Source organism: Nuphar pumila, chromosome 12, assembly GCF_984573655.1.
Source record: "Nuphar pumila chromosome 12, dmNupPumi1.hap1.1, whole genome shotgun sequence".
In the NCBI taxonomy this organism is placed as follows: Eukaryota; Viridiplantae; Streptophyta; class Magnoliopsida; order Nymphaeales; family Nymphaeaceae; genus Nuphar; species Nuphar pumila.
In genome coordinates, this window is record NC_143260.1 from 94,660,477 (window position 1) to 94,688,377 (window position 27,901).

General features: G+C 40.6%; 1 protein-coding gene across 2 annotated transcripts; it reads left to right on the plus strand.

Annotated features, from left to right (window-relative positions):
* LOC149821214 (uncharacterized) lies at positions 1 to 27,809 on the plus strand. Of its 2 annotated transcripts, XM_089982632.1 has the most exons (3): positions 1 to 188; positions 390 to 4,958; positions 27,596 to 27,809. In XM_089982632.1, the coding sequence occupies exon 2, from the start codon at positions 442 to 444 to the stop codon at positions 4,825 to 4,827; it is 4,386 nt and encodes a 1,461-aa protein (XP_089838758.1). In that variant the 5' UTR covers positions 1 to 188; positions 390 to 441; the 3' UTR covers positions 4,828 to 4,958; positions 27,596 to 27,809. The 2 variants fall into 2 exon arrangements, with proteins under 2 accessions (XP_089838758.1, XP_089838759.1); XM_089982633.1 differs by lacking the exon at positions 1 to 188 and having other exon boundaries at positions 339 to 4,958.
* The last annotated feature ends 92 nt before the right edge of the window (positions 27,810 to 27,901 follow it).

Sequence of the window (27,901 nt, forward strand, 5' to 3'; positions counted from 1 at the left end):
TTTTTGTTTACCTTCTTCTTCTTTTCCTTTTCACCTCGGCCGCCCTTGGGTTAGGGTTAGGGTTTTTTCTTTTTCTTTCTTTGGCCTATTTGGCGAAGGCGGTGGCCAGTTCGTTTTCCTTCGATGGTTTTGATGGCTCTTCTTCGACCAATCTCGCGGAAGAGGATGCGTTGAGAGATCGTCGATCAGTACGCCCTTTCTTCACTTTCTTCCTCTTTCCTTTCTCGATCGATCAGAAAAAGTTTTCTTTCTTTCTTTTTTCGCGGTTACGTCTTCTTGATTGTGGATTTTTTTTTTCTGTTTTTATTTGGAAGATTGGATTTTTGTGTTTTGTTTAGGGCTTGATTGTTCTGGATGGTCGAAAGTTAGGATTTTTCTTCTTTTTTTAGGGATCGTTGTTCCTTCCTCTTGGCGTTAGGAAAGGAGGGGATCGGGGTTTCAATGGCGATCGTCAAGAGGATTTCCAGGGATTCTAAGTTGGACGAGGAGTTTGGTTGTTACGGGCGCGACTGCATCTCAAGCGATGGCGACGACGCCCACACTGGATCGTATGAAGAGCAGGATGTTGATTCTGGCGCAGGGTCCGATGGCTTCGACTCGGTTGAATTGGCGGAGGATGGTGGCAGCGAGTTCTGTCAAGTGGGCGATCGGAAGTTTCTCGTTCCGTTTGAGCTCTACGAACTTCCGGATTTGAGTGGTGTATTGTCGATAGAAACATGGAACGATTGCTTAACGGAGGAGGAACGGTTTGCCTTATCGGAATTCCTCCCTGACATGGATCAAGATACGTTTATGAGGACCCTGAAAGAGTTATTCTGTCGGGATAATTTCCATTTTGGCAGTCCACTCACTGAGCTCTTTGATCAGATGAAGGGGGGTTTCTGCCAACCCCGAGTTGCACTCTACAGACAGGGCTTGAATTTCTTGCAGAAGAGGGAGCATTATCATTTTCTGCATAAGTACCAGAATTCGATGGTTGGTAGCCTTTTGCAGATAAAAGAAGCTTGGATAAGATGTGCTGGCTACGGGATTGAAGAGCGGCTTCGGCTTCTAAACATTATGAGAAGCCAGAAGATCTTGATGCAGGAAAAGGATGAAGAGATGCTCACCTTACATTCGGAAACCGAGTCATTGGACAGGGAGGAGTCAAGCGAGTGGCTGATACCTAGTGGCTGGAGTAGAAGGCCCAAGAGCAAGCATCTTTATTCTGGTCAATCGACTGTCCGGGAAAACTTGTTTGGAGCAAGAACAGGCCATCGAGCTGTTGTGGGTGCTAAACCACCCATTGACTTTGCTTCTCGAGGACCTGAGAAGCTTAATGAACCAGGGAAATATGGAAAGCAGAACCCGAAGGGCATTCTCAAAGTAGTGCAAAAAAGTTTGGCAAATAAGGGGTATGCTGAATTTGGTGGATACTCTTCCTCTTTGATGAACCAGACTCGTTCTACCGATATGAAATACAGTTCCCGTGTTTCGGCTTTGGCTCCTGCTCAACATGATCAATTGGTTGGCTATGAAGCGGTGGCTGGTCAGAGGGCCAATAGTCAAATTAGAGTAGATGGTCCAGAAGAACAGGATTACGAAGTGTTTGCAGAAACTTATCATAATCCTGGGAAAGACAATACAGGATCCAGCATTAAGTTTTTGAAGCCTGGAAAGAAAATGGAATTCTTCAAGAAGCATGATGCTGAAGTAGGACCGATTAGCATTGCAGAAGATGAATGGCAAAACAAAGGGAGCTTTAGAGAAGGAGACTCCAAAGGTTCCATTCGACTGCGGTTATCATCAAAGAATGAAAATATGCGGCATGGTAGGCACTGGAAGATGCAAGACATGGCAGATGGAGAACGGTGGATGGCGCTGCCCCATATTGAGAGAGGCCACAAGCTGTATTCAAAAGATACAGGTAAAAAGGATAGACATTCAGAGAAACAAAAGAGACCCTTTCTGGAAGATCAGATGAACTCTGTAAAAGATAGGTTTCAACATGACCAACAGCTCAAAGTGCATGGTGAACGGCATCATGCAATAAAAGGAAGCCACATTGACTGGTCTGTGGGAAGTCCACCTTTCCAGCCGAACATTCCTGCAGATGATCACAAGAGAATGCAAGGAGAGACCTTCATACTGGACAATTCTGCAAAATTTGATGAGCAGGCACTTAAGAAAAGTAAGAAGTGGAAGATGAATGATGATCATCGAGTGAGCAATGCAAATGGCATTTTCAATTTGAAAAACAAATCTTCTAACCGATTCCGAGGGCAACTAAATGATTCTGATGAAATCACATCCAGAGGTTATCTGCAATACCTTACTTCTGATCGTAGAGCAAAAACATTCAGGGGCATACACAAAAGGAAGTACAATGAGAATGGACAAGATTATGTTGATGACATGAATGGCATGATGGAGAGCGATGATGAGACACATTCTAGTTCATCTAAGCACTCCGATGAAAAAGTTGAGGCAACTATTGGCTCCAAAAAGATAGGCTATGGCAGTGGTTTATCTGATGTGCCTCGGTTTGCTCCAGCCAGATCAGCTCATGATCCTTCAAAAACTTATAAATTAATGGGGAAGGTTAAAAAGGAGTCTCTTCATCTTCATGGTGGAGTGGCTCGCTCCAGTGTGTTAGAGGGGAATCCGAATGATAGGTCACAAGTGCCTAAATTAAATGTCTACTTTTCAAGGCGAAAGCTGAAGGGGAAGACTAATCAGGAACTTTTGAATGATTCAGGTGACAGAACTTACCATCATGATCATTCACATGGTATCTTAGATGAGGAAAACAGCACTGCTGTGTTGGCTAATGACAGTAAAGAAACTCTTGTCTCTGCAAGAATTGGGCTTGAAGCATGGTCCGATGCACAGAAAGTCTACAGTGAAGATAAAAAACTTACAACAAAAACTGATCTAAAGTATTCAATTGGTCCCACTAGATCTGATTACCAGCATGGTTACAGAAGTGGTGACACAGAGGAAGATGATTCACCTGAACTGTCATGGTCAAACAAATTGCTGGAAAGATGTCAAAAGGATGACATTCAGGACTTTGCTTATACTTCATACAGCTCCTTAAATCACGAGAGGTTGCAAATGTCATCATTCGACTATGAGCCAGTAAAGAAAAAGGGTAAGGTTGAAGCACAATATCTGAACAGCAAAGATGAACCAGTTCTCATGAATGATGTCTTAACTAGTACACTGCACCACATTGAAGATGCTAGCCTATCTAAGAAGCAACAGAAAAAGAAAACAGACAGTGAAACTGGTTCTTTGGGTGTGGTATCCCCGGAACAAAGCACTTCAGAAAGAGGGCCTGCAAAAGATGAGTTAGAGTCAAAGATGCCAAAGAAATCATCAGTTCTTATCAAACCTTCAGTTCTTACTGGTTTCTCATTCTCCATCATACATCTGCTTTCTGCTGTTCGTGCTGCATTAATCAGTATTTATGTTGAAGATACTTCAAAGGATAATGACAACAGAATACAGAAAGTGAAGGAAAAACAGAAAGGAAAGCCTGACATAGTTCCTGCAGATTCTGAACATGCTGAAGAAAAAAATTTGCCTTCACTTTCATTTCAAGAGATTGTAAACCGTGTGAGATTGAGACCTGGTGATCCCTCCATTCTCAAAACTCAGGAGCCACTTCAAGATCTGGTTAGAGGAGTGCTGAAGATATTTTCAGCAAAAACAGCACCCTTAGGGGCAAAGGGGTGGAAGCCACTTGCATTATATAAAATAGCTTCAAAGAGTTGGTCTTGGATAGGTCCTCCTCCTGCTAAGTCATCTGGTCATGATTCTGGTGAGATGGAAACTTCTCCTGTGGCTTGGGGCATTGCTCTTAAGATGCTTGTGAAACTAGTTAACTCATATGCTAATTGGTTGAGAAATGATCAAGAGACTCTGCGGCAGTTAGGTAGTCTGCCTGCACCACCAGCCAGTCTGTTACCTAATTTGGACGAGAAAGAAAGATTTAGGGACCTAAGAGCACAAAAGAGTTTAACTACCATCAGTCCAAGTTCTGATGAAGTAAGAGCATATTTTCGTAAGGAGGAACACTTGCGATATACAGTACCGGATAGGGCCTTTGCCTACACTGCTGCAGATGGTCGTAAATCTGTTGTTGCTCCACTTAGAAGGTGTGGTGGCAAGCCTACATCCAAGGCCCGTGATCATTTTATGCTTAAGCCTGATCGGCCTCCCCATGTAACAATTTTATGTCTGGTTAGAGATGCAGCTGCCAGGCTGCCTGGGAGTATTGGCACCAGAGCTGATGTCTGTACTATTATAAGGGACTCACAGTATATTGTGGAAGATGTATCTGATGCTCAAGTTAACCAAGTTGTCAGTGGTGCATTGGATCGCTTGCACTATGAACGTGACCCATGTGTACAGTTTGATGCTGACAGAAAATTGTGGGTTTATTTGCACCGAGAAAGAGTTGATGAAGATTTTGAGGACGACGGAACTTCATCTACCAAGAAATGGAAAAGGCCGAAAAAGGAAGGTATAGAGCCCTCTGACATGGTTCCAGTAAGTGATGCAGGCTACCATGGATCCGCTGATCAGATTGCAAGAGGTTCAGCTGCTGGATATGATGCTTCCGGTTTTAATGTTGAGTCATCGCCTGTTTATTCAGGTAGCAAAGAAGAACTTATTTATAATGATTTGAGGACTGGTATGGAGGAGAATGCTGCACAGCTTATAGAGGTCCAACAGTCTATTGACTCTGCACCTGGTAGTATGCGTCAAAGTCATCGAATGGGTTGGGAGGTTCTTGGACCAGACCCTTTTCGCCGAGAATCAAATATTCACTGTCAGTAGAATTTAGAATTGAAGATTGCTATTGCGATAAACCCTTTGAGCTTAGGTGTCTGGTCAGTTCTATGCCAGGCTTTTTGTGAAGGAAGGTGTGTCCTTTTCATCTGGCAGTGCTTGATACAGTATTAATACAGGTATCCTTCAAACAAACTTAGCTTTTTTGTTTTCTAAATTAATATTTCAAAATTTTTCTTGTATTTGATGATGGAATTTTTTTTATTGGAATATTACATTTTGGTTATGGAATTGTTTATGTTTTCATGGTTGCCCAGTTTATAGTAGTTTATGACTCGCGAAGGCAATTGATTACATTTCTAACATTCAAGTCCATCTAAACAAGTATTTGTTTAGCTTTGCTGCATTGAGACCCACAAAAGAATAAAATTATTTCAATAAAATATATAAAATTCATAAAAATAAGAAAAAAATACTAAAAAACTTAAATATTTCAAAATACTCAATCAAGACATAATTATAATGTCTTAAGCATTGTAAAAGAAAATGTTAAAATACTAACCTTTGTGCCACCCTCCTCCCCCCTCTCTTTCTCCCACCTAGGTACTCGCCTAGGCTCCTAGGTGCTCCTAGACTGTAGGCTTTCACTTAGGTAGCTTAGGCAGCCTAGGCGGGAGCCTAGGCAGGATTTTTACTACATAGAATATGACAGAACTTTGTAAATTAAGGACAAAGGATGTGTGTGTATATATTGTAATGAAGAGAGGCGGAAGCACCAATAGAGCAAAAGCACTCTTTAAGAGTGACCACAAAAGCCAAGAACACAAACACTAAGAGTGTATACACAAAACTCACAAAAGTAGAAAATGACTTAAAGTCATAAGTTGAATATTATTGAAGAAAGAAAGAGGAGGGTGAAAACCCAATGCTTTTACAAGGAGAGAGCCTCCTCTATTTATAGAGGAGGAGAACTAAAAAGGAGACCATAAAGGGGGCTCCCTTCTAGTCATTGGGAGCCCCAACGGTCATAAATATGATCGTTGGGGCCCCAACGACTAGATGGGTGGGGCCCCTTATGGTCCTCCAAAGTGAAAAATAAGAAATAAAAAAGAAAAAGAAAAAAGGGAAAAATAAAGAAAAAAAGAAAAAAGAAAAATTACATGGTAATTTACCAAAACACCCCTATCGGGTTTTTGGTTGTACAGAAAAAGAAAATAAATTATGTATATATACATATATGTATATATATACGAATGTATATATATAAGTATATGTATATATATATTAATATATACATAATTTAACACGCCCCCTCGGACTTTACAGGGAGAAGACCGAAAGTTTGCTAAGAAAAAACATAAATCGTGGAGTTGGGAGCGCCTTGGTGAAGAAGTCAGCCAGTTGATATTCTGAAGTAACATATGGTAATGTGATAGTTCCTCTGAGATATTCGTCTCGAACATAATGGCAATCTATTTCGATATGCTTGGTTCACTCATGAAAAGTGTGATTGCTGGCAATGTATATCACACTTTTGTTATCACAGCAGAGCTTGGTGGGAGTGGAAATGGGGACGCCCATGTCACCAAGGAGACTTCTGAGCCATACGATTTCCATAGTTGTCATTGTCATGGACCGATATTCAGTTTCAGTGGATGATAGTGAGACCTTCAGCTGCTTCTTGCATCTCCACGAAATGAGAGATTCACCTAAAAAAATACAAAGACCCGTAATTGAGATATGATCATTGGGATTTCCTCCCCAGTCAGCATCAGTAAAAGCAGTTAACTCAAGAGATGAGGAAGAGGATAAGAATTGTCCCTCGGAGATGGTATTTTTGACGTATCTCACAATTCTCATTACGGCCGCCATATGAACCGAAGTGGGTGCATGCTGAAACTGACTTGCTGCATGAACCACATGAGCTATATCTAAACGTGTGATGGATAGATAGGTGAGGGATCCAATTAATTGACGGAAGGGGGTTGGATCCTCAAGAAGAACACCATCCTCAAGCCTCAGTTTTGCATTGATAACTTCAGGAGTCTCAACTTTCTTTTCATCAGATATTCCTGACTTGGTACAAATTTCGGCAGCTAATTTCATTTGAGATAGGATGTATCCGCGCACGGAATAAGCTACTTCAATCCCTAAAAAATATCTCAAGTATCCAAGATCAGACATATCAAAAGTTTCTTTTAACATAGACTTTACATCATTTACCCCCTTTTTGTCACTCCCAGTGATGATCATATCATCAACATATAACAGAAGCATAACAATGGAGTCACCTGTCTTTTTAACAAAAAGAGCAGTGTCAGTATAGCAAGAAGTAAATCCTAAATTGATTAATACATTACTAAACTTGTCATACCAAGCTTTAGGAGCTTGTTTAAGTCCATATAAGGCCTTTTTCAATTTTAAAATTTTTCCATTTAAATTCATACCTGGAGGAGGTTCCATATAAACTTCTTCATTTAAATTTTCATTTAAAAAGGCATTTTTGACATCAAGTTGAAAAATTAGCCATTTTTTAATAGAGGCTATTGCAATAAGAGCTCGAACACTAGTCATTCGAGCAACTGGGGCAAAGGTTTCATCATAATCTACCCCATACTCTTGGGCATATCCTTTGGCTACTAACCTAGCCTTATATCTTTCTAATGAACCATCACTCTTAGTTTTTACTTTAAAAACCCATCTACATCCAATGAGTTTCTTGCCATTGGGTGGATCAATGATTTCCCAAGTTTGTGCCCTTTTAAGGGCATTAAGCTCCAGTTCCATTGCTTCATTCCAATGAGCATATTGTTTTGCATCATTGTAATGAGATGGTTCATGAAAGGAGTGAAGAGCTAGAAGACATGCTCGAAAGTTTGGAGAAAAGGAATCATAAGATACAAATCTATTTGGTACTTTAGAAACACGATTTGATCTTCTTTGAGAGGTTTCTTCAATTGACTCACTTTGAGAGAATTTTTCAAGGGCACAAGGTGGATTTCTTTCATTCCTTTTAGAGTAGACTTGTATTTGTCTTGAGACATTTTCTTCTAAATTTTGATCATTATTTGGATGTTCAAAATGATCTTCTATGAGAGATTCACTAGGATCAATATGATCATCTATGATGTTTTCTTGAGGCAACAAGTCAAATAAAAAGGAATAATCAATATTTTCATTTGGTTTGTGCGAAAAACCATTTTCTTCTAGAAATGTGACATCTTTAGAGATATAAAGTTTGGTTTTGAGTATGTCAAAACACCGATAACCTTTTTGTTTTTCGCCATATCCTAAGAAAATACATTTAATAGCCCTAGGGGAAAGTTCATCATTTTTGTGAGTTAGAACAAAGCATTTACATCAAAAAATTCTTAGTCTTTTATAATCGGGGGTCATATTGTAAAGTTTTTCAAATGGAGAAAGATTTTTCAAAGAAGACGAAGGGGTTCTATTGTTAAGGTATGTTGAGGTTAGAACCGCTTCGGCCCAAAAGGATTTTGGAATATTTTTTGAAATTAATAATGTTCTTGTGGTTTTTATTATGTGTCTATGCTTTCTTTCCGCAAGACCATTTTGTTGTGGAGTGTTGGGACAAGAACGTTGATGACAAATTCCATTTTCTTTTAAATAGCTTTGAAATTCATTGGACATGTATTCGCCTCCCGAATCGGACCTAAGAATTGATAGATTTCCTAAAAATTGTTTTTTAACCATCGCATGGAATTCTTTAAAGAATGAGAAAACTTCGGATTTGCGACTTAAGAAGTAAATTTATGTAAATTGAGTGAAGTCATCAATAAAAACCACATAGTACGAAAAACCTCCTTTGGACAAAATAGGGGAAGGTCCCCATACATCGGAATGAACAAGTTCAAAAGGCCGAGTGGTGAAATAATTTCTTTGAGGAAATGGAGTAGCTTTTGATTTCCCAAAAATGCAATCTTTACAAGTCATGTGATTGTCTTTACAAGTATTGTTCAAAAAAGGAAAAAAAGACATTTTTACAAAATTTGGATGACCAAGTCTCTCATGCCAAATTCCAATACTTTTGTCCTTTACAAGATTACAAGATGACTTAGATGGAAGAGTCAAAAAATCCATAAAATAGAGATCACCCCTTCTATGGCCTTGCCCAATCAGCTTCCCTGACTGGAGATCCTGCACGGTGCAATCTTTAGGTGAGAAAGAGACTTGGCATTCATGATCGGTGATTTGGGAAACGGAAAAAAGATTTAGATTAATCTTTGGAACGATTCTTACTTTAGGAACGAAAAAGTTTTGAGAGTTTTTAAAGTCAAGTGTTCCAATACTTTCAATTTTTAAAGATATTCCATCGGCCGTTGAAACATAAGAGGATATAAGTTCAGAAAAAACATTAGAAAGAGAGTTTTTATGAGATGTCATATGAAAAGAAGCACCGGAGTCTAGTATCCACATACCTGGAGGTAATGAAGAATAGGCGATGGCGGCTCCGGATGTTGAAGAAGAAGTCTTGAGAAGATGTTGGAGAACTTCAGAGATATGATTAAGAGTTTCTTTGATATCTCCCTCTTTGGCATTTTCTTCTTCCTTAGGAGAATTTTCTCCAACCGCGGCTACTTTTCCCTTAAGCTTTGGACAAACCGGTCTAATGTGTCCCGGTTCATTACAATAGTGACATATTACTCCCTTTCTAGGCCCATTATTTTTATTAAAGTGAGGAGGTCTATATGCTTTTACATTTGATCCGGGCCTAGTAACGGCCAAAACTTCATCACTCTTAATGCTTAGGCCAAGACGAGTTTCTTCTTGGCATATTTCGGCAAGGGCATCTTCAATGGGTAAGGCTTTACTTCTATGGAGAAGGGATGCCCTAACTTGTTCAAATTCCGGTCGAAGACCATGAAGAAATTGAAAAAAGTGCTCTTTTTCAATTTATTCCCTTCTTAACTCAATATCTTTCGGAGCCACCCATTTAGGCTCAAGAAGAAGTTCATCCCAAAGAGGGGTTAGAGAGCTAAAGTAGTCCCGGATACTCATATCCATTTGTTTGGTGGAACAGATTTTTTCTTGACAAAAGAATTGACAGGCAAGATCCTTTTGGGTATACATACCCTTAAGGAAAAACCACGCCTCATTGGCCCTCCTAAATTTGGCAATATTAGCACAATTTTTTAGGTCTACATTGTTCATAAACCATGCCAAAATTTTGGCATGGTTACTTTCTCAATCATCAACTTTGGATTGATGGTCATTGATAGCTTTGATGCGCTCATCGCCATCTAAAGCTTTTTCAACCTCATTTTCGATCTTAGTGAGAACAAGAGAAGGTTCGGGAGTAGTTCCCATAACAAAACCCCATAGTTTCTTATCTCTTAGATGATTTTCCATAGCGGAGGCCCACATAAGATAGTTGGACCCATTGAGCTTAAAAGAAAGCTCAACTTTAGAATCACGTTCCATCAGCACCAAATATTCTTTCTTTCTTCAAAAGCTTGAGAAGCACACGTCCCAAGATAGCAAAGAGAAGCCCAATCACCAACCGAGCTCTGATACCATGTAATGAAGAGAGGCGGAAGCACCAATAGAGCAAAAGCACTCTTTAAGAGTGACCACAAGAGCCAAGAACACAAACACTAAGAGTGTATACACAAAACTTACAAAAGTAGAAAATGACTTAAAGTCATAAGTTGAATATTATTGAAGAAAGAAAGAGGAGGGTGAAAACCCAATGCTTTTACAAGGAGAGAGCCTCCTCTATTTATAGAGGAGGAGAACTAAAAAAGAGACCATAAAGGGGGCTCCCTTCTAGTCATTGGGAACCCCAACGGTCATAAATATGATCGTTGGGGCCCCAACGACTAGATGGGTGGGGCCCCTTATGGTCCTCCAAAGTGAAAAATAAGAAATAAAAAAGAAAGAAAAAAAGGAAAAATTACATGGTAATTTACCAAAACACCCCTATCGGGTTTTTGGTTGTACAGAAAAAGAAAATAAATTATGTATATATTAATATATATACATATACTTATATATATACATTATATACATATATGTATATATACATAATTTAACATATATATATATATATAGAGCGAGAGAGAGGGCGAGAGAGAGAGAAGAGGGTTTGTGTGCATGCCCTGAGTGCACCTGTGTTAGACACCTTTTTCTGGTGATTCGACCGTACAGATGTGTCCGGCATGTTCCATTTGCTAGGAACAAACCATTAGTTTGTATTTTTTCGATAAAAGAACATGATTTTGTAATTAGTTGAAATAAAAAATTTGTAGACTGTTGATTTTTCAACCCTTAAAAAAACTTGCTTATTTTGTCTGAACCCTGCTAATTCGACCATATACATCTCTACATTCAGAATCAATGTTGTGAAAAGTGTTGAGGCGTAGCGAAGTGCTCCACCAAAAATGAAGCGAGGCATAAAGTTTAAGCCTAAAAATGTATTTTTAACTATGTCACATGGGTGCGGGTGCGGGTGCGGGTGCGGGTGCGACACGGGTGCGGCACAATTTTAAAATTTTTGGACACGGGGACTCGGCAAATATATATATATATATATATATATATAATTTTATTTTATTTTATTTTTAAAATGCCACAGCACATTCCGTGTGACTGTGCACAGTCACAGACTGTGCACACTGCACAGACTATGCACTGTGCACACTCTGTGACTGCAGCACAGTTACAGTCTGTGACTGCAGCACAGTCACAGTCTGTGACTGCAGCACTGTCACTCTTTTTATATATATTTTTTTAATAAAAAAGATAAAAAATTGGTTTTTTAGGGACATTTTTGGACTCGGTCAAAGTTGACCGAGTCCAAAATGTGGACGGACTCGGCCGGACTCGTTGACCGAGTCCGACTCGGCGTTGACCGAGTCCGACTCGGCGTTGACCGAGTCCGGGCCGAGTCCGAAGCCGCACCTGAGTCCGCACCCGTGTCGGGGCGTGTCGACTCGGGTGCGGCACCTCCTTAGCCGAGTCCGTGTGACAGATTTTTAAAAACTTTTAAAAAATTAAAAATATCTAAAAATACAAATAAATAAATAAATAATGCTTTATTCATGAAACAACAACAAATAAAAAATAAAAATTATCAAATAAATACTGAAAAATATGAGAATAACATGTAAAACAGTAAAAGTAACATTAAAACAACTTGATCTATCTAAGTATCTAACAAATAAAATATGAGCATTTAATGAAAATTTGACAAAATCACTAATAATCAAATTCCTCAACTTCATCATATAATGCACACAAATTCATCTAAAGTTCTAAACAAACATTAAGCTAATTTTTCGTTCATACTTGTTTGAAAAATTAACTCTATCAAACTACTAAAATCTCAACATAATAATCCATATCTATACTTAGTCTCACAAACAAAAAAAAAACAAACATTTTCATTTGACTAAAAATTATTTTTAATTTTCATTATCTAAGAACCAATTGCATGTGCATACACAGTCACATGCATATTTGCAAATAATTACACAAACTGAAAGTAACAATTTATCATATATGATTTTTATATAAACAAATCAAAGCATAAACAAACTAGCAAAATTCATATATACAATTTTTATATACAGCCAATTAATAGCAAAAAAATCCAATGGAAGGAGTAGAAGAACTGAAGAAGGAAGGAGGGAAGAAGAAGACGAAGGGACCAATAAAAAGAAGAAATAAGAGAGGAAGAAGAAGAGACGAAGGAGAGGGGGGGGTACGTACCTCTTCTTCTTCATCATCTTTTGTCTGCAAGAGAGAGAGGTAAAAGCGGGGGAGTGCCCTAACCCATCAGGCTTCCCACTTTTCTTTTCTTTTAGGTATTATATTTGGGTCAAACAATCAATTTGAGGCATGCACCTCATCGTGAGGCATACCTCGCCTTGAGGCATACACCTCAAGGCCTATGATTGCGGAGATAAGAGAATCTTAATCAGGTAAGTATTTTAAAATTTATTTGTCTATTCTTACTTTTGTTGCCTATCTCATACATTTTGTATGAAAAAGCATTTGTTTTGAAAAGAAAAAAAAAACATTAAAAGTTGGTTGTTGCTCCTTCAAAGGCTTTTTGAGATATTCTTTGTTTCTTGGTTGATCCTAAGCACATGATTAAGCCCTTTTGAATGTCTATGTTTTCTTGCCTTTCCAAAGTTTATCGTGTTTTATCCTTATCTTGGACTTGTTGAGCTCATATTGGTGTTGTTTTTTTTCAATCTTGATTAAATAAGTTTGAAATGATTTCAAATTTTTGTTTTTTTAATTTTATGTAATATTCACACGCCTGATCTTATGGGATCTTGCTTAACTTGTGTTTAAAATTTCTTTGACTTGCTCTTATGAGAAACTTAAATACTTTATGTATTTAAGAAGTATTAAGATTATGTGTGGTTGGTTCTTAGTGATTATAAGTATCTTGTTTTGTAAATTTGAATTTGTACTCATAATTTTGTTCTATTGATATATGATATTTGTACTTGAGATTTTCTTATATTTTACATGCACATTAATGAATAAAGTTTGTTTATTCGTGCATAAGTTTTTTAGCTTGTTTTCTTCATGCATGATTTGTCCCTTGTGGGATTTTTGCATTCATCCTTTTGGGATTTATGATCTCTTCTATAAGAATTATGAATCTATTTTAAATGTATTTTTAAAAGATTATTAAAAATATTTATTAAGTGATCTCTTGTTGGCTTTCTAGTGGCCTTTGGGATTGAGGCATTTGTGCCTTGTGGTTATGATATTTCTTGTCTTATGACCGTTTAGGGCTTGTTTGATGCCTCGTTCAAGATTGGACATAATGAACGAACATAGTAGACATAACGCATGTTCTGTCTGTTTTGTAACAATTGTATTAAGGCCAACGTTTGTTTTGACTGTACAAGAAGTTGTGCTCCTTGTGTCTAACGTTTGTTTTATACTATGTGCGGACAACATGAACACACATTGGTAATGGGTCAGATAACTTTGTTTTAGATCGTACGACTTTATCTGCCCAACCATATGAGTGTTTTAACATGTTTATTGTTGATTTTAGCCCTGGCTATGGATCTCGGATTGGATCTAAAAACTAAAAAATGTTTAAAATTTAAGTAATTTGAGAAAAAATAAGAAATAATATTTTTTTTATATATAAATTCTCAATGTAAACGCAAGGTAGATTAATCTCATGCACAACTTGAGGGAGGGTATTAGAATATAGATCGGATATGGATCCAGTACTGGATCCATATCCATATAGAATAGGTTCACGTGGTTGCTACATTATAATGATACATTACTAACCAGGGGCAATCTTGCCATTGTAAAATATTATTGTAAACCTATTTTATACTAATGATGTTTAGTGCAGCACACAGAAAGTGAAGTGGCTGCCGATTCCAAGGAAATCCCCTCTCCTCTCTCCTCTCTTCTCCACTCCTTCTCGGTATTCACGATAGAACTGCCAACCCAAGCAATTTTAACACCTTGTGGTTATGATATTTCTTGTCTTATGACCGTTTAGGGCTTGTTTGATGCCTCGTTCAAGATTGGACATAATGAATGAACATAGTAGACATAATGCATGTTCTGTCTGTTCTGTAACAATTGTATTAAGGCCAACGTTTGTTTTGACTGTACAAGAAGTTGTGCTCCTTGTGTCTAACGTTTGTTTTACACTATGTGCGGACAACATGAACACACATTGGTAATGGGTCAGATAACTTCGTTTTAGATCGTACGACTTTATCTGCCCAACCATATGAGTGTTTTAACATGTTTATTGTTGATTTTAGCCCTGGCTATGGATCTCGGATTGGATCTAAAAACTAAAAAATGTTTAAAATTTAAGTAATTTGAGAAAAAAATAAGAAATAATATTTTTTTTATATATAAATTCTCAATGTAAACACAAGGTAGATTAATCCATTCCAAAACTGTATACAGTTCAAGTCCCACAATGGGATCAACGCCCACCATGAATGGTGTCTTCCCATGGTTTCCCCACTTAGAATGTGTGCCTGGAAAAACCATCTAGGATGCTATGTAATTCTGCTGAGGTTTCTATTTTTATACCCATTTTTCAGTAGTTGTTGTACACTCCCACAAGCAGCTGTTGTCAATCTCTCTCTCTCTCTGAACGTGTCCCACCTCACCTCCATCGATTCAACCTTAACATCTGCTACACACACTCTCTCTTCTCCCACACATGCCTTCTCTCCATCTCAAAGTGTCCAGGAGCTGCTACACGCCAACAAAGGCTCCCAGCCAACTACCTATCCGAGTTGGGTTCAGGCCCCAATTGCCCCGCTGCAGAAGACACCAAAAAATGTGTCCTATGCATGGGGCATTACGCCTTGGTAGTGTTGTAGATTATCAAGTTATATGTCAGGTTAGTAGTTTGCACAAATTCAGGCTGCTTGCTGCAATGGACCTATTTATCTCATTTGCTTCCATTCTTAAGCAACTTCCAATGGGAGTATGACAGTGCAAAGATGGCCGTACTGCCCTTTGATGATTGTGATGTTCACTATGTGGATATTCTGTTCTACCTCTATCTTCCCAATGCCCATTAATTGATGCTCTTCTTGCCACTTCACCTATTGGGTGCTGTTCAAATTGCTTGAAACTGAAGCTTTTGCATTGGTGTTCGAGTTTTAGTCTTGGTGGAGGATCAATACAAGTTTTTTTTTTTAACTTTCCTCTTAAATATGCATTGCATGCTCTTAACCTATTTATTTGACAGCTAAACTTCCAAACATTAGTATTGACTTTGTGGTGGTGGTGCTCAAGCAGTTTTCATTATTTTCTAGAACAGATGTTAGAGTCAATAAGGTTCTGTGTAGATTGAGAAACTTTGAGGTTTAACATTTTTGCAAGTGCTGCAAAGTTTGTGTTGGAGTTTGGTTAGTGTTTTTATATTTCTTAACCTATTTTTGTAACTTGGGGAGTTCTTGTCATACACTAATAAATTTTTTAATTAGTTTCTTAATGTAGTTTTGTAGCTTGGGAACTTCTTATCACACTATATTTACATGTTTATATGAATCAAGGTTATAAGTATAGTATCGTTACTCATATGGGTCAGACCCAAATTAAGACTATATCGTGTATAAAAAAAATTTAAAAAAAAATCAAAAAATTTAAAAAAATAGCAAAAATTCTAAAAAATCATATCACATGAAACAATGATGAATTGCACAAAATACAAACATAAAATCACATATGAAGCATTTATTTCTCTATCATCAAACATCAACTATCTCACAAGAACAATGCAAAATATTAAATATCTTGCAATTAAGAACATGCCACAAGACTCATACTTTCATATTACATAAACAAAAATATTATCAATAGTTGCACTCGATTTTCACTCAATACTTGAGTGTCCCATTGTCATGCCGGATCATCTTATGTTATTTTTGTTGGAGTGTGAAACCTAATTTCTACCTTAATATAAATCTTTAATTTTCGCGGATTCAACTTAGTGGTAAGTTGGCGGGGGATTGTAAGGGACAACACCCCCTGAGGAAGAATTTTTTTGGAGATTAGCTTTGTAATTTTACTCATAATAAAGATTTTTTACCTTAACTCATTTTCTTGAGTGAAAAATTTATGAAAATGCACTTTTTTTTACCTTAACCCACTTCTTTAGGTGAAAAAATGGTGGAAATGCACTTTTAATGGCCTCTAGACAAATGGAGAAGTCGGTCCTCAAAAAGTATTTAAAACCTAAAATGAAAAAAAGTAACTTTCAGCTTTTTTAAAGTGCACTGAAGGTGTATCGTACGATACACTTGATACGGGTATGATACACACTCGTATCGCGATATGAGTGTATTGTATTGCACAACCCAAAAGTAACAATATATATTGTATGATATGGTACGATACGTACAACACTGTGAATGACATTTTTTTATTGATCAAGAGAGTGTAATTTTAAATATTCATTGAAATCAATATTATAAGATACAGAACCAAGGTTGCCAAACTAGGAAGCGGAAGCAAGAAACGATATGGGAAGCAAAAGCAAAAAATGATGCATTTTAAAATGTATAGGAAGCAAGAAGCGAGGAATAAAAAAAGTAATATAAGAATTAAATGAGAATCAAAATGAAACTCAAATAAAAACTAAAATAAAAGTGACTATTCTTAAATTTCATGATTTTTTAGTGTAAAAATTAATTTTTTAACAAAATCTAAAAATGTTGACTGTCAATTTAGAGAAAGCACATAAAAGTAAGTGAGAAGCGTGAGAAGAACAACAACAACAACTACGCCTTCATCCCAAAACAATTGGGGTCAGCGAAGCGTGAGAGGCAGTGTTGTTAAAAACGCGCCTCAAGGCGCAAAAAGTGTGCCTCGCCTCGAGGCGAGGGCCTTTTTGCTTTGAGGCGCACTTAAAAAGCATAAAACCCTCAAGGCGTACGCCTCATGCGCCTTGAGGCGAGGCGCACCTCACCGTGAAGCACGCATTAAAAAATCGGATGGGCCCGGACCCGTATGCTCGAAGGTTCGAGAGAACCTCTGTCTTTAAAAAAGACACAATCGCCTCGGACGAGGGGCAAAAGCCCTCACCCCTTCTCTCTCCACTCCGTCCCCTCTCGTCCCCCGCGACCACTGTCGTCGGCCACCACCCGTCGCCAGTCATTGCCTCTTCCTCCTTCTATCCTCTGCTGAGAAGGCGTCAGCGACCCGCCGGCCACCACCGCCTTCTTTTCTCTGTTGCGAGGGCGCCAATGACTCATCGCCACCCCGTCCGTTCCGGCGTTTTTCAGTGACGTCGAAGTCACCGTCGCCAGGTAAACCCTCTTCTTTACTTCTTCTTATCCGTGAGGGGTCGACCAGGGTTACCGGAAGCGCCTAGCTAAAAGGGGAAGCGCGCTTCCCCGAAGCGCGAAACCTCGCGCTTCCGAAGCGTGGGGGGAAGCGTCCCCCTTTTTTGGGAAGCGTGTTTCCCTTTAATGGGGGACGCGTTTCCCTTTAATGGGGGACGCGCTTCCCTTTAATGGGAAGCACGCTTCCCATCACGCTTCCCCCTCGCTTCCCCTATTTTTTTCAATTTTTTATATTTTATATTTTTTATTTTTATTTTTTTCGCTTCCCCCTCGCTTCCGAGACGCTTCCTAGGTCGCTTCTGAGACACTTTCTGAATCGCTCCTAAGTGGTCCCACGCTTCCCCGCTTCCTAAAATTTTGAAAGTTCCTCGCTTCCCGCTCCCACTTCCCGTATCGCTTCCCGCTCCCGCTTCCTCAACTGGCAACCATGGGGTCGACCGACAGGGGGGCAAAGCCCCCTGTCGTCGCCTCTCGTCGACAGGGGGTTACCCCCTCCTCTGCTTTTCTCTCTTGGTCGACCGACAGGGGGCGGAGCCCCCTGTCATCGCCTCTCATCAGCAAGGGGTTACCCCCTGCCTTTCTTTTGGGGTCGACCGACAGGGGGGCAGTGCCCCCTGTCGTTGCCTCTCGTGGGCAGGGGGTTTTCCCCTCTTGGTCGACCGACAGGGGGGCGGAGCCCCCTGTTGTCGCCTCTCGTCGGCAGGGGGTTACCCCCTGCCATTCTTTTGGGGTCGACCGACAGGGGGGTAGTGCCCCCTGTCATCGCTTCTCGTCGGCAGGGGGTTACCCCCTGCCATTCTTTTGGGGTCGACCGACAGGGGGGCAGTGCCCCCTGTCATCGCTTCTCGTGGGCAGGGGTCCCCCCCCCCCTTCTGCTTTTCTCTCCAATGGTTGACCGACAGGGGGGCAGAGCCCCCTGTCGTCGCCTCTCGTCAGCAGGGGGTTTACCCCTTGCCTTTCTTTTGGGGTCGACCGATAGGGGGTGGTGCCTCCTGTCGTCGCCTCTCGTGGGCAGGGGTCCCCCCCCCCCTCTGTTTTTCTCTCTTGGTCGACCGAGGGGGGCGAAGCCCACTGTCTTCTTTCTTTTTCGGTAGGGGGCTCCGCCCCCTATCACTCACCTTGTCGTCAAGCAGGGGGCTCTGCACCCCCTGTCCTTCTTGCTTTGCCGACAGGGGGCTCCAACCCCCCCTGCCATTTGCCTTGTCGACAAGGGGGCTCTGCTCCCCCCTGTCCTCCTTGCTTTGCCGGCAGGGGGCTCCACCCCCCCCCCCCCCCCCCCTCCTGTCATTTGCCTTGTCGACAAGTAGTGAGGAAGGAAGCTGATAACTGTGATTGTTTGCAGGGTTTGCTCTCTTATATCTCTCTCTCTCTGTTATTGTCTTTTTAGATTCTTTTTCTTCTAATACATATTTGGTTGTTTCATTGGTAAGATTCTTTATAGATTTTCTTATTTCCTGTTTTTGCATGTGTTGATTTTCATGCTAGTGGAATATTATATATTGGAGAACGTCTTAGTTTATTATGTTTGATGATGTGTTTCAGTATTTAATTAAACTGTTGATGATGGTCGCCTCATTTAACCTTTTATTTAGTTGTTCTGTCTCTCCTCGAGGATTAGCCTATTTCAGGCCAATGCTATAGGCCTTGGATATGTTTGTCCATGAACATGAACCTGCTTTTGATTAGCTTAGGCTGGTATAGGTGTCATGCCACTGGATCTTGGATTGTACAATATACTTCTATATGCATTGTTAGTAATTTATCGTTGATTCACATATAAAATCTGCCTAAATGTTGGCATTGTTCCTCTTGGATTAGTTAACTACTTGTATCTTTACTTTTAGTTACTAATCTGTGTTTGCATCACTACTAATAGTTCTCTGCATCGGGTGTCTTATTGTTTTGCTTGCATTTGCCATCATTTTCTTGTTACATTTTCTTGTTAAGTTTATTTTCAATCTTAGAAATTTTATTTCATGTATTTAGATTAGAATTTAGTTGTTAATTTATTAATTATCGTTTTTAGATACATTAATACTTGTGAGACTAGTTAAAAAAAACTGCAATACATTAATACTTATGTTGAAGTTTTAGTGTAATACAGTATGTTGATTTTTAGATTTCTTTAAAAATCTTACTAAACATGACAAGTTTTGAATGTGGTATACATTTTCTGTATTTATTTGAGATTTTTTATTTCGTGTTGGTTGGTGCTTCATCAATAAAGCATTTCTTATTTATTTATAATTTTAGATAATTTTTATAGTTTTTTTTAAGTTTAAATTTTTTTTAGGCTTACGCTTTGCGCCTCGAGGCTTATGCCTCGCCTTAGATTTTGGTGGGGCGCCTCGCTACGCCTCAATGCTTTTAACAACACTGGTGAGAGGAAACACGTAAAAAACATGAAAAGTAGAGTGCACTGTTGTTAAAAATACACCTCAAGGCGCAAAAAGCGCGCCTCACCTCAAGGCGAGGGCCTTTTTGCCTTGAGGCGCAATTGCCCTGAGGCATGCGCCTCAGGCATGAGACATGTGCCTCACAATTATGAGTCAAATGGGGGTCAAAGCCCCCATTTGACTCAATTTTTGGGCTATCTCCTTCCCTAATCTCTTGGTCTCGTCTCTCGGTCTCCCTGCGTCTCTGGCAAAGAAAAAGAAGAAGAAGAATAAGGTACGTACAAATCCTCTCTCTCCCTACTCTCGTTGCATCTCTCAGTCTCTCCCTGTGTCTCTCCTTGTTCTCCCTGCATCTTTCGGTCTCTCCCTGCGTATCTGTACTGTACTCTCCCTGTTATCCCTGCTCTTTCTGTGTCTCTCTATTCTCCCTGCGTCTCTTTGCTCTCTCAACAACTTGATAATGTTAATTTTTTATTGAATGAATGCTCGTATTTTCTTTCTTAGATACTTACATAGATCAAGTTGTTGCATTAATGTTACTTTTATATGTTAATCTCATATCTTTTCGGTATTTATTTGAGATTTTTATTTTTTGTTGGTTGTTGCTTCATCAATAAAGTATTTTTGTATTTATTTATAATTTTAGATATTTTTTATAGTTTTTTTTTAAGTTTAAAAAAAATTGAGGCTTACGCTTTACGCCTCGCCTCAGTTTTTGGTGGAGTGTCTCGCTACGCCTCAACGCTTTTCACATTGGTAGAGTGAGAGAACATATACGAAAAATAGATGAAGCATGTGGAAAGCATAGGAGAAGAATGAGAGAATCGAGATTCTCATCAAGTTTCGGAAGCGAGGAGTATCGGGCTTCCGAAGCGAGCTTCCCACCTATCTAAGAAGCTTCCGGTAACTCTGTGTGGAACCCCTTGGGAAAGGGTGTTGTCAACTTTACATTTTCTTCTCACAGGAAAAAAAAAGGGAAAAAGTGTTGTAAGCTGTGAATTGTTAGGATATGAACTGATCAAGCCAAAAAATGGAATTGAATATGGGTTTTCCTAGATGATGGTCCATAACTGCATCATCTTAAATGGATGTGGAAGTGGACAAACTCCTAACAGACCCATGTCTGATCCATTTTCTGCCCTAGTTATATCATACTCTGTATCCAGTCATTGGATTGTGTTGTAGAACTTGAGTATAATTATGTTTCCAAAAAATTCACATTATTCCAAAGAACACAATTTTCTGTATTAATAAATTTGGGATGAGCTTTGGCTGAGTCCTCCAAGGTTCATGCAAGTCGATGTTTTTCTTCATTATTGGAGATTTAGAGCATTTTAGATTTTCCAGTTAACAAATTGTTTCTGAGTCTTGATGTCCTCAGAGACTCTGGGTTCCTTGTTGAGAACCACTATTATAGTGGACAGCAACTTATATATTTTTGGATCTGAAAATCAGTGCATTATTAATTCACTATAGAGCCAGAGTACTACAATATTGCAATATGATATTGACTGAAGGTTGCCGAATATAGAGAACCAGGTTACCTGATGCTGCCAACTCCTTTATGGATAGTTTACTCTTTTAAAATATTTTTCTGAAAGTAAAAAGAATTTAATGAAAGGTAATTTAGACATTGTTGGGCGTGGTGCGACTCTTTTATAAAGTGTGGGTAGCAATTTTTCCTCAACTATGTGAAGGGCCAAAGAGTTTCTATTTAGTATCATCCAAAGTATCATGTCATTTCGAAAAAAGTTATGAAGAAAATTATTCTGTCATGACCCTCACTTTTACTTTTATACGTTGTATGATATGCATTAAATAATAAACCTAAGTGGAAAACTGAAATGTGTGTATCAGTGATATTTTAAAATAAAAGAAATATGATTGTAAAATAAAATATCAAGATTATTAGAAAAGAAAAATATAGGAACATGATTGTTGACTATGTAACAAATATTTGATTGTCTATGAAGTGTTGTGGTGTGTTGTCATGTCTTGTTGTATCATGGCAACAAGCAACGAGCACACATGCATGTGTGTGCGTGCAGAGAGAGAGAGAGAGAGAGAGAGAGAGAGAGAACATTCACCATTCAACATTACCAAAAACATCCAACAGAATATTGGATGGGAGTGACAAAAGAGAAACATAAGAGCAAAGCAACCACAATCTAGATGGTGATTGTGCATAGATCAGAGTACAAGCCGATCAGCCCCTCCCCCCTACTATGTAACTTAAGAGCCAGATACACATCAGACATGACCCGTTGCCGAAGCCTTCCGAAATCGAATGTGATGCCCCTGAAAAAGATGTCGTTTCTTTCGGTCCATATGACCCACCATGCTGAAAGCAACCAAACCCGCCACAATAATCTCCATTTTTTTTGTGTCGTACAATCCTGGGACCAAGCAAGAGGTCCCGAATAACGGAGCACGGACGAGTTTGAACAAGTGGCGCACCCCAAGTTTGAAAAAATAAGTCTAGAACGACCGGGCAGAGCCAAAATAGGTGATTTGTGTCCTCTACAGCCTTCTCGCAAAGAACGCACATGCTTGGAAATTGAATCCCCCGTTTCCTGACATTAATTTGGGTTTGAACACGATCCAGAGCCACAAGCCACGCCAAAGCTTTTGCCCTTGGAGCTGGTCCCTTGACATACAATCACTGGGAAACCAGTCCATCCCTGACGGCAACAAGGAATGGTAAACTTGCTTAATGGAGAACCTATCTCCGCTCGCCATGGCCCAGTGAAGCCACGGCAGGCCATGGACCGGCCTAAGATCTCTGCCATTGAAGGATCGAAGTGTCTTCCGCCACTCCAGCCAGAGGGACGAGTGACACACTGAACTTGGTGTGGAAAGAAGGGATTCATGTAGACTACCATATTTTTGCCTAACAAACGTAGCCCAAGAAGATTGAGATGTGGAAGCTTCCCAAGCCCACTTCAAGACTAAAACGATGCTCCTCTTTCTCAGAGCTGGAATCTCCAAGCCGCCTCACTGCCTCGGGAGAACGATCTGTTGCCAAGAAACAAGCGGGTACTTTTTGTACAACACATTCCCAGACCAAAGGAAATGCGAAAGCAAACGATTAATCGTCTGCTCTACTATCGTCGGTATAATAGACATGCTCATTCGAAACTCTGGTAATCTGGCTAAAACATGGCGAATGAGCGTCACTCGTCCCGCAAAAGATAAATATCGAGCCTTCCAAGCCTGCAATCTCCCTTGCACCCGCTCTATGGTAGACCTCTAAGTAGAAGTTCCTGCTGGCTGCCGAGAGTGCAACGATAGACCCAAGAAATTGACAGGAAGGTCGGATATTGGGCAGTTGAAGATCCTTGCAGCAGCCGATTGGAGAAGAGGGTCAGCATTGAGTAAGACCAGAGCGCACTTACTCTCGTTCAGGCGAAGGCTTGAAATTGCAGCGAAGACTTTAATAATGAAACACAACCTGGACATTTGATTAACATTCGCATGTCCAAAAATTAAAGTATCGTCTGCATATTGAATTGTGTGACCAACAAAACCAGGAATGCCCAAGGATTCCAAGAAGCCTGTTTCTTCTGCCCTTTTCATGAGAATAGGTAAACCATCTACCGCGATATTAAAAAGGATAGGTGCTAGAGGACAACCCTGTCGTACACCTCTAGCCAACTTGAATTCTTCCCCTCTCATTCCATTGATGCAAACTGATGATACGGATTTTGTGACCAACTCCTTAACCCATGCTATAAACCGGCTGCCAAACCCCATATTTGTTAGAGATTCAATCAGAAAATCCCATGCCAGACTGTCATAAGCCTTGTGAAAATCCAATTTTAGCATGAAGTGCGGTGATCCAGTCGACTGTAAAGAGTGAAGAAGCTCAGTTGCACAAATAAAAGATCCTTGCAAACTTCGACCTGAAATAAAAGCACCCTGGTTCGGAGAAACAAGTTGATCAATGACAGCGCGCAATCGATTAGCCAACACCTTAGATATAATGCGATACAGAGCACCCATCACCGAAATCGGCCTGAAGTTGGATATGTCTGACGCCCCTTGCCTCTTAGGAATCAAAGAGATGACTGCCACATGATATGGTTTAGGCAACCTCGCATTACGATAGAATTCATCGAACAAGTGGAGCAGGTCAGTTTTAACACTTGACCAAAATGCTTTAAAGAAGTCGATGTGAAAACCATCAAGGCCTGGTGCCTTCCATCCCGATAGTTCGTTAATAGCATTCGAAATCTCCACTTCAGTGAATCTAACCTGCAAAGAAACAGATTGGTTTGCCGCCAACCGCTTATAGCCCATATCGCCGATGACACCCCCGACGCCTAAGTCAGCCGAATACAACCTGGAGAAATAAGAAGTAATAGTTGGCAGGCAATTGTGCGGACCAAACTGACATCCATCGATCTCGATCGAGAGTATCCGGTTCTTACTGTATTTATTTGATGCGTTCATATGAAAAAATCGTGTATTATCATCGCCATTAGCCAATCATGCAACTCTAGCCCTCAACTTCCATCTAAGCTCATCTCGTGCTCTCCATTCTGCAATGAGAGCAGAGAGTACGACGATACGCTCCTGCAACTGAAGCACTTGGCCCTCCGGTACACCAACAAGATCGACCTGACGTTGAGCCAAATCGGAGAGCTCGGCTTCCCACTGGCCGATGAACCTAAACTTGTTCAGGTTATTAAAACTTAGCCATTCCTTAATACGTTTTCGAAGACGAAGAAGCTTAGCATGGATGCGGATGGCCACCCAAGATCCCGTAGCAGGTTGAGTCCACGATTGACCTACCAACTGCTGAAAGTCTGGCACCCGAAGCCACCATTCCTCAAAGAAGAACCTACGACACGCCTTGAAGCTTGCGCCCCACGAAACAGTCATTTGTCCATGATCGGACATGGTCCGTGGCAGCAGACAAGCAGTGACATCCGGAACTGCGTGAAATAGTTCTGGGGAGAGAAAAACGCGATCAAGTATCCGCAAGCAAGGGCGAGACCTCATATTTGACCACGAGAATTGCTCCCCCACATGAGGTACTGAGTAAAGTTGGTTCCGCTGAACAAACTCCTGAAACCCCCTAATGGAGGGGTTGAGAAGAACCGGTAAACTAGAATCCTGCGTGGACAATAGGCAATTGAAATCCCCTTCTAAACACTGAAGAGCTCCAAATGTAACCAGAACTCAATCCAAATCAGCCCAAAACATTGGTCGCGAAGTAGATACGACAGGACCATACACAAAGGTGAGAACAACATCTTGCAGCGACGGCAACAAGTTTGCAGAAAGGGAGATTGAATAAAGACCAATATCTACTATCGCCACCTTAAGAGAAGCTTTTCAAAGAACCAGGATTCCCCCAGCAAACCCAACGGACGGCTTAAAAGCATATGCCGCACCTCTCCATAAGAAAGATACCACTGTCAATGGAATATCCTCCATTTTGGTTTCACAAATTGCAACGACATCCGGACTTTCATACCTAATCCAATTAGCTAAAAACAACCGCTTACGGGGGCAATTCATGTCTCTAATATTCCAAATACACATCTTCATGATAAATAATCAGACAACACCCTAGTACGCCTTTGCCTGGCTGAGCGTCGAACTGAGCTGGAGCCATCTGCCTGAATCTGGGCTTGCGAACGGGCCAATGATTTAGCTCTACGAAGACTATTTGTGACCCTGACCGCCGATCGTGCTCGAGGAACAATCTGTTGTTGGATCGAAGAAAGCTGCCCGATTGAAATCTGCACTCCTAGTGCCTGCACAGCCTCGACGAATGACATACCCCATATGTCAAACAAGTCATCGACCCCCTGCGGCTCACCCCCCGAACTTGACGAATCTGGGCAAGGTTGTGGATGCACTGGTTGCAAGCAGGAGGCCCCCGAGTTCCCCTGAACCGATGCTCCGATACCCTCCATGGGACAACCCCCGTCTTGATCGGGCAAGCAGTCCGCCGAACTCAAAAAGTGAGTTGGGCGCAGCATGCAAGGTGACAACGAGACCACGCAGGTAAAACCCAAAACACACGTTGGGGCAGACCCCATGCACACCAGGACGCCTTTGCATGGTAGGAATATCGTCATAATACGAATTGTAGAATCGACTGAACATAAGCTCCCATGATTATCGAAAAATGAACGGGCCCAGGATCCATCATGGGCGACAGATGCAGCACAACTCCCAGAAGCAAGATCGTGCTGGCGGCCCAATAGTTGAAGAGGCAAACCGGATGAACATATAGAGCCCGAAGAAATCTCAACGCAAGTTGACCCACACTCCATCTCGAAAGCAGTTTTACTCATTAATTCATCAGGGCGGATGAGACAGATTGTCGGCTTGGAAGGACGCTTCTCGATGGACGCTTTAGGATACAAGCGGTATAACTCTGACGAACGACCGACATCATGGGATGGACAGACGGCACTGGATGCCTTCAACGGTACCCAAAGCGAACCTATTTTAACCGCCGAAAATGAGGAGGTACCTGCCTCCATGGTACACACCTGCGCCACATCACTGAAAGATACAACAGGTCGACGAGGGTCATGGACCCGGTGCCTGGCGTGTGATGAATGTTCCGGCATACGAGACTTGCTAGAGAGGCAAATAATATGACGAATTTTTGAACGATCCGAGCCACACCTGTGACAGAAAACTTTTGAACGGAAGTTGCGATTGAAACAGACAGTACACCACCAGTCTCCCAGCTTCGCCCGACACGTATCCGCCCGTCGCCTAAGGCTGCAGAAAGAAGGTTGCCACGTCGGCCAAACCAGATTCCACCCCTCTAGTACATCCTTGTTAGAGTAGGGCCGAAAGAAAGGAGCATTGAGCAACCCTTGAATCTCATTTTCTTCCAAAGCTTCCCTGTGAAGAGACTTGACAAACCACCGAACATCCCTTATATCAAGCGCTTGTCGACACAAACCGCGGACCAAGAACCCAGATAATGATGCGAAGAATCCCTGAGATAGCCTAAACGGGACCCTAACCGAAACTCCCCACTTCTGGAGCGACACCGCGAAGGCCCAAGCATTAATACCCTTCGCTAACTCCAAGAGAGCTAACTTGTTGTGCGAAATTGACCGACTACACGAGAGACTCCAAAATCGATCCGACCCCCGCGGTGTCTTTACAATAATGTATCAAGTGATGTATTCACATAAGATCATATGAAGCAATCCAGTAATTGGGCTGTACAATTTGGTTGCAATCTTAGTTGTGTTTTTTGGCTTAACAATGAAAGGACTTTGTTGATTAAGGAATAAAGATGGGAAGGCTCCATGTACTTTGTTTAGTTCACATGAAAAATAAAAATAAAAAAGGTTCTAGATGGTTTCAGTAGTGTCATCAGCAGCTCCATTTTTTCAGAACTGAGCTTTTGCTGTAACATATTTTCAGAAATGATAAATCTGCCATGGCTAGTCGATCTTCTTTGTCTAATAATAGTCGAGAGAAATGTAATGTCTTCATCTTGCTTTGTTCGTGTGTTCAACATGTGATTAAGTTCTTTCAAACAGAAGAAAAAGGTTGTTTTGGTCTTATCACTGTAACTTTTGTCGGTATTTTTTATTTCTGCAGGGGCTGTGAGTGCTCACCAGGAAAGATGGTTCAGGTCGAAACTTCATTGTATGTATATCGAAGTTAACAGCATTTTATTTGTACATTCTGTTACAGCTAAATTGTAAAATAGTAAGCAGTAACTTGTAGAGGTTCTTTTTGGCTCTATGTACTTCATTTTGGCCCCCGTATCATTTCCATTTATATACTTGTCATACTGAAAACTTCATAAAAATGGCCATATCCCCGTACAGCCATATCCATGTGATATAGCTTTGGCTCAAGTTTCCTTCTCTCGTGCTCTATTTTGTTTTGGTTCTAGCGGTC

What these genes read in the sequence shown, in the direction of transcription:
- LOC149821214 (XM_089982632.1), top strand. Translation starts at nt 442, where the DNA reads ATGGCGATCGTCAAGAGGATTTCCAGGGATTCTAAGTTGGACGAGGAG.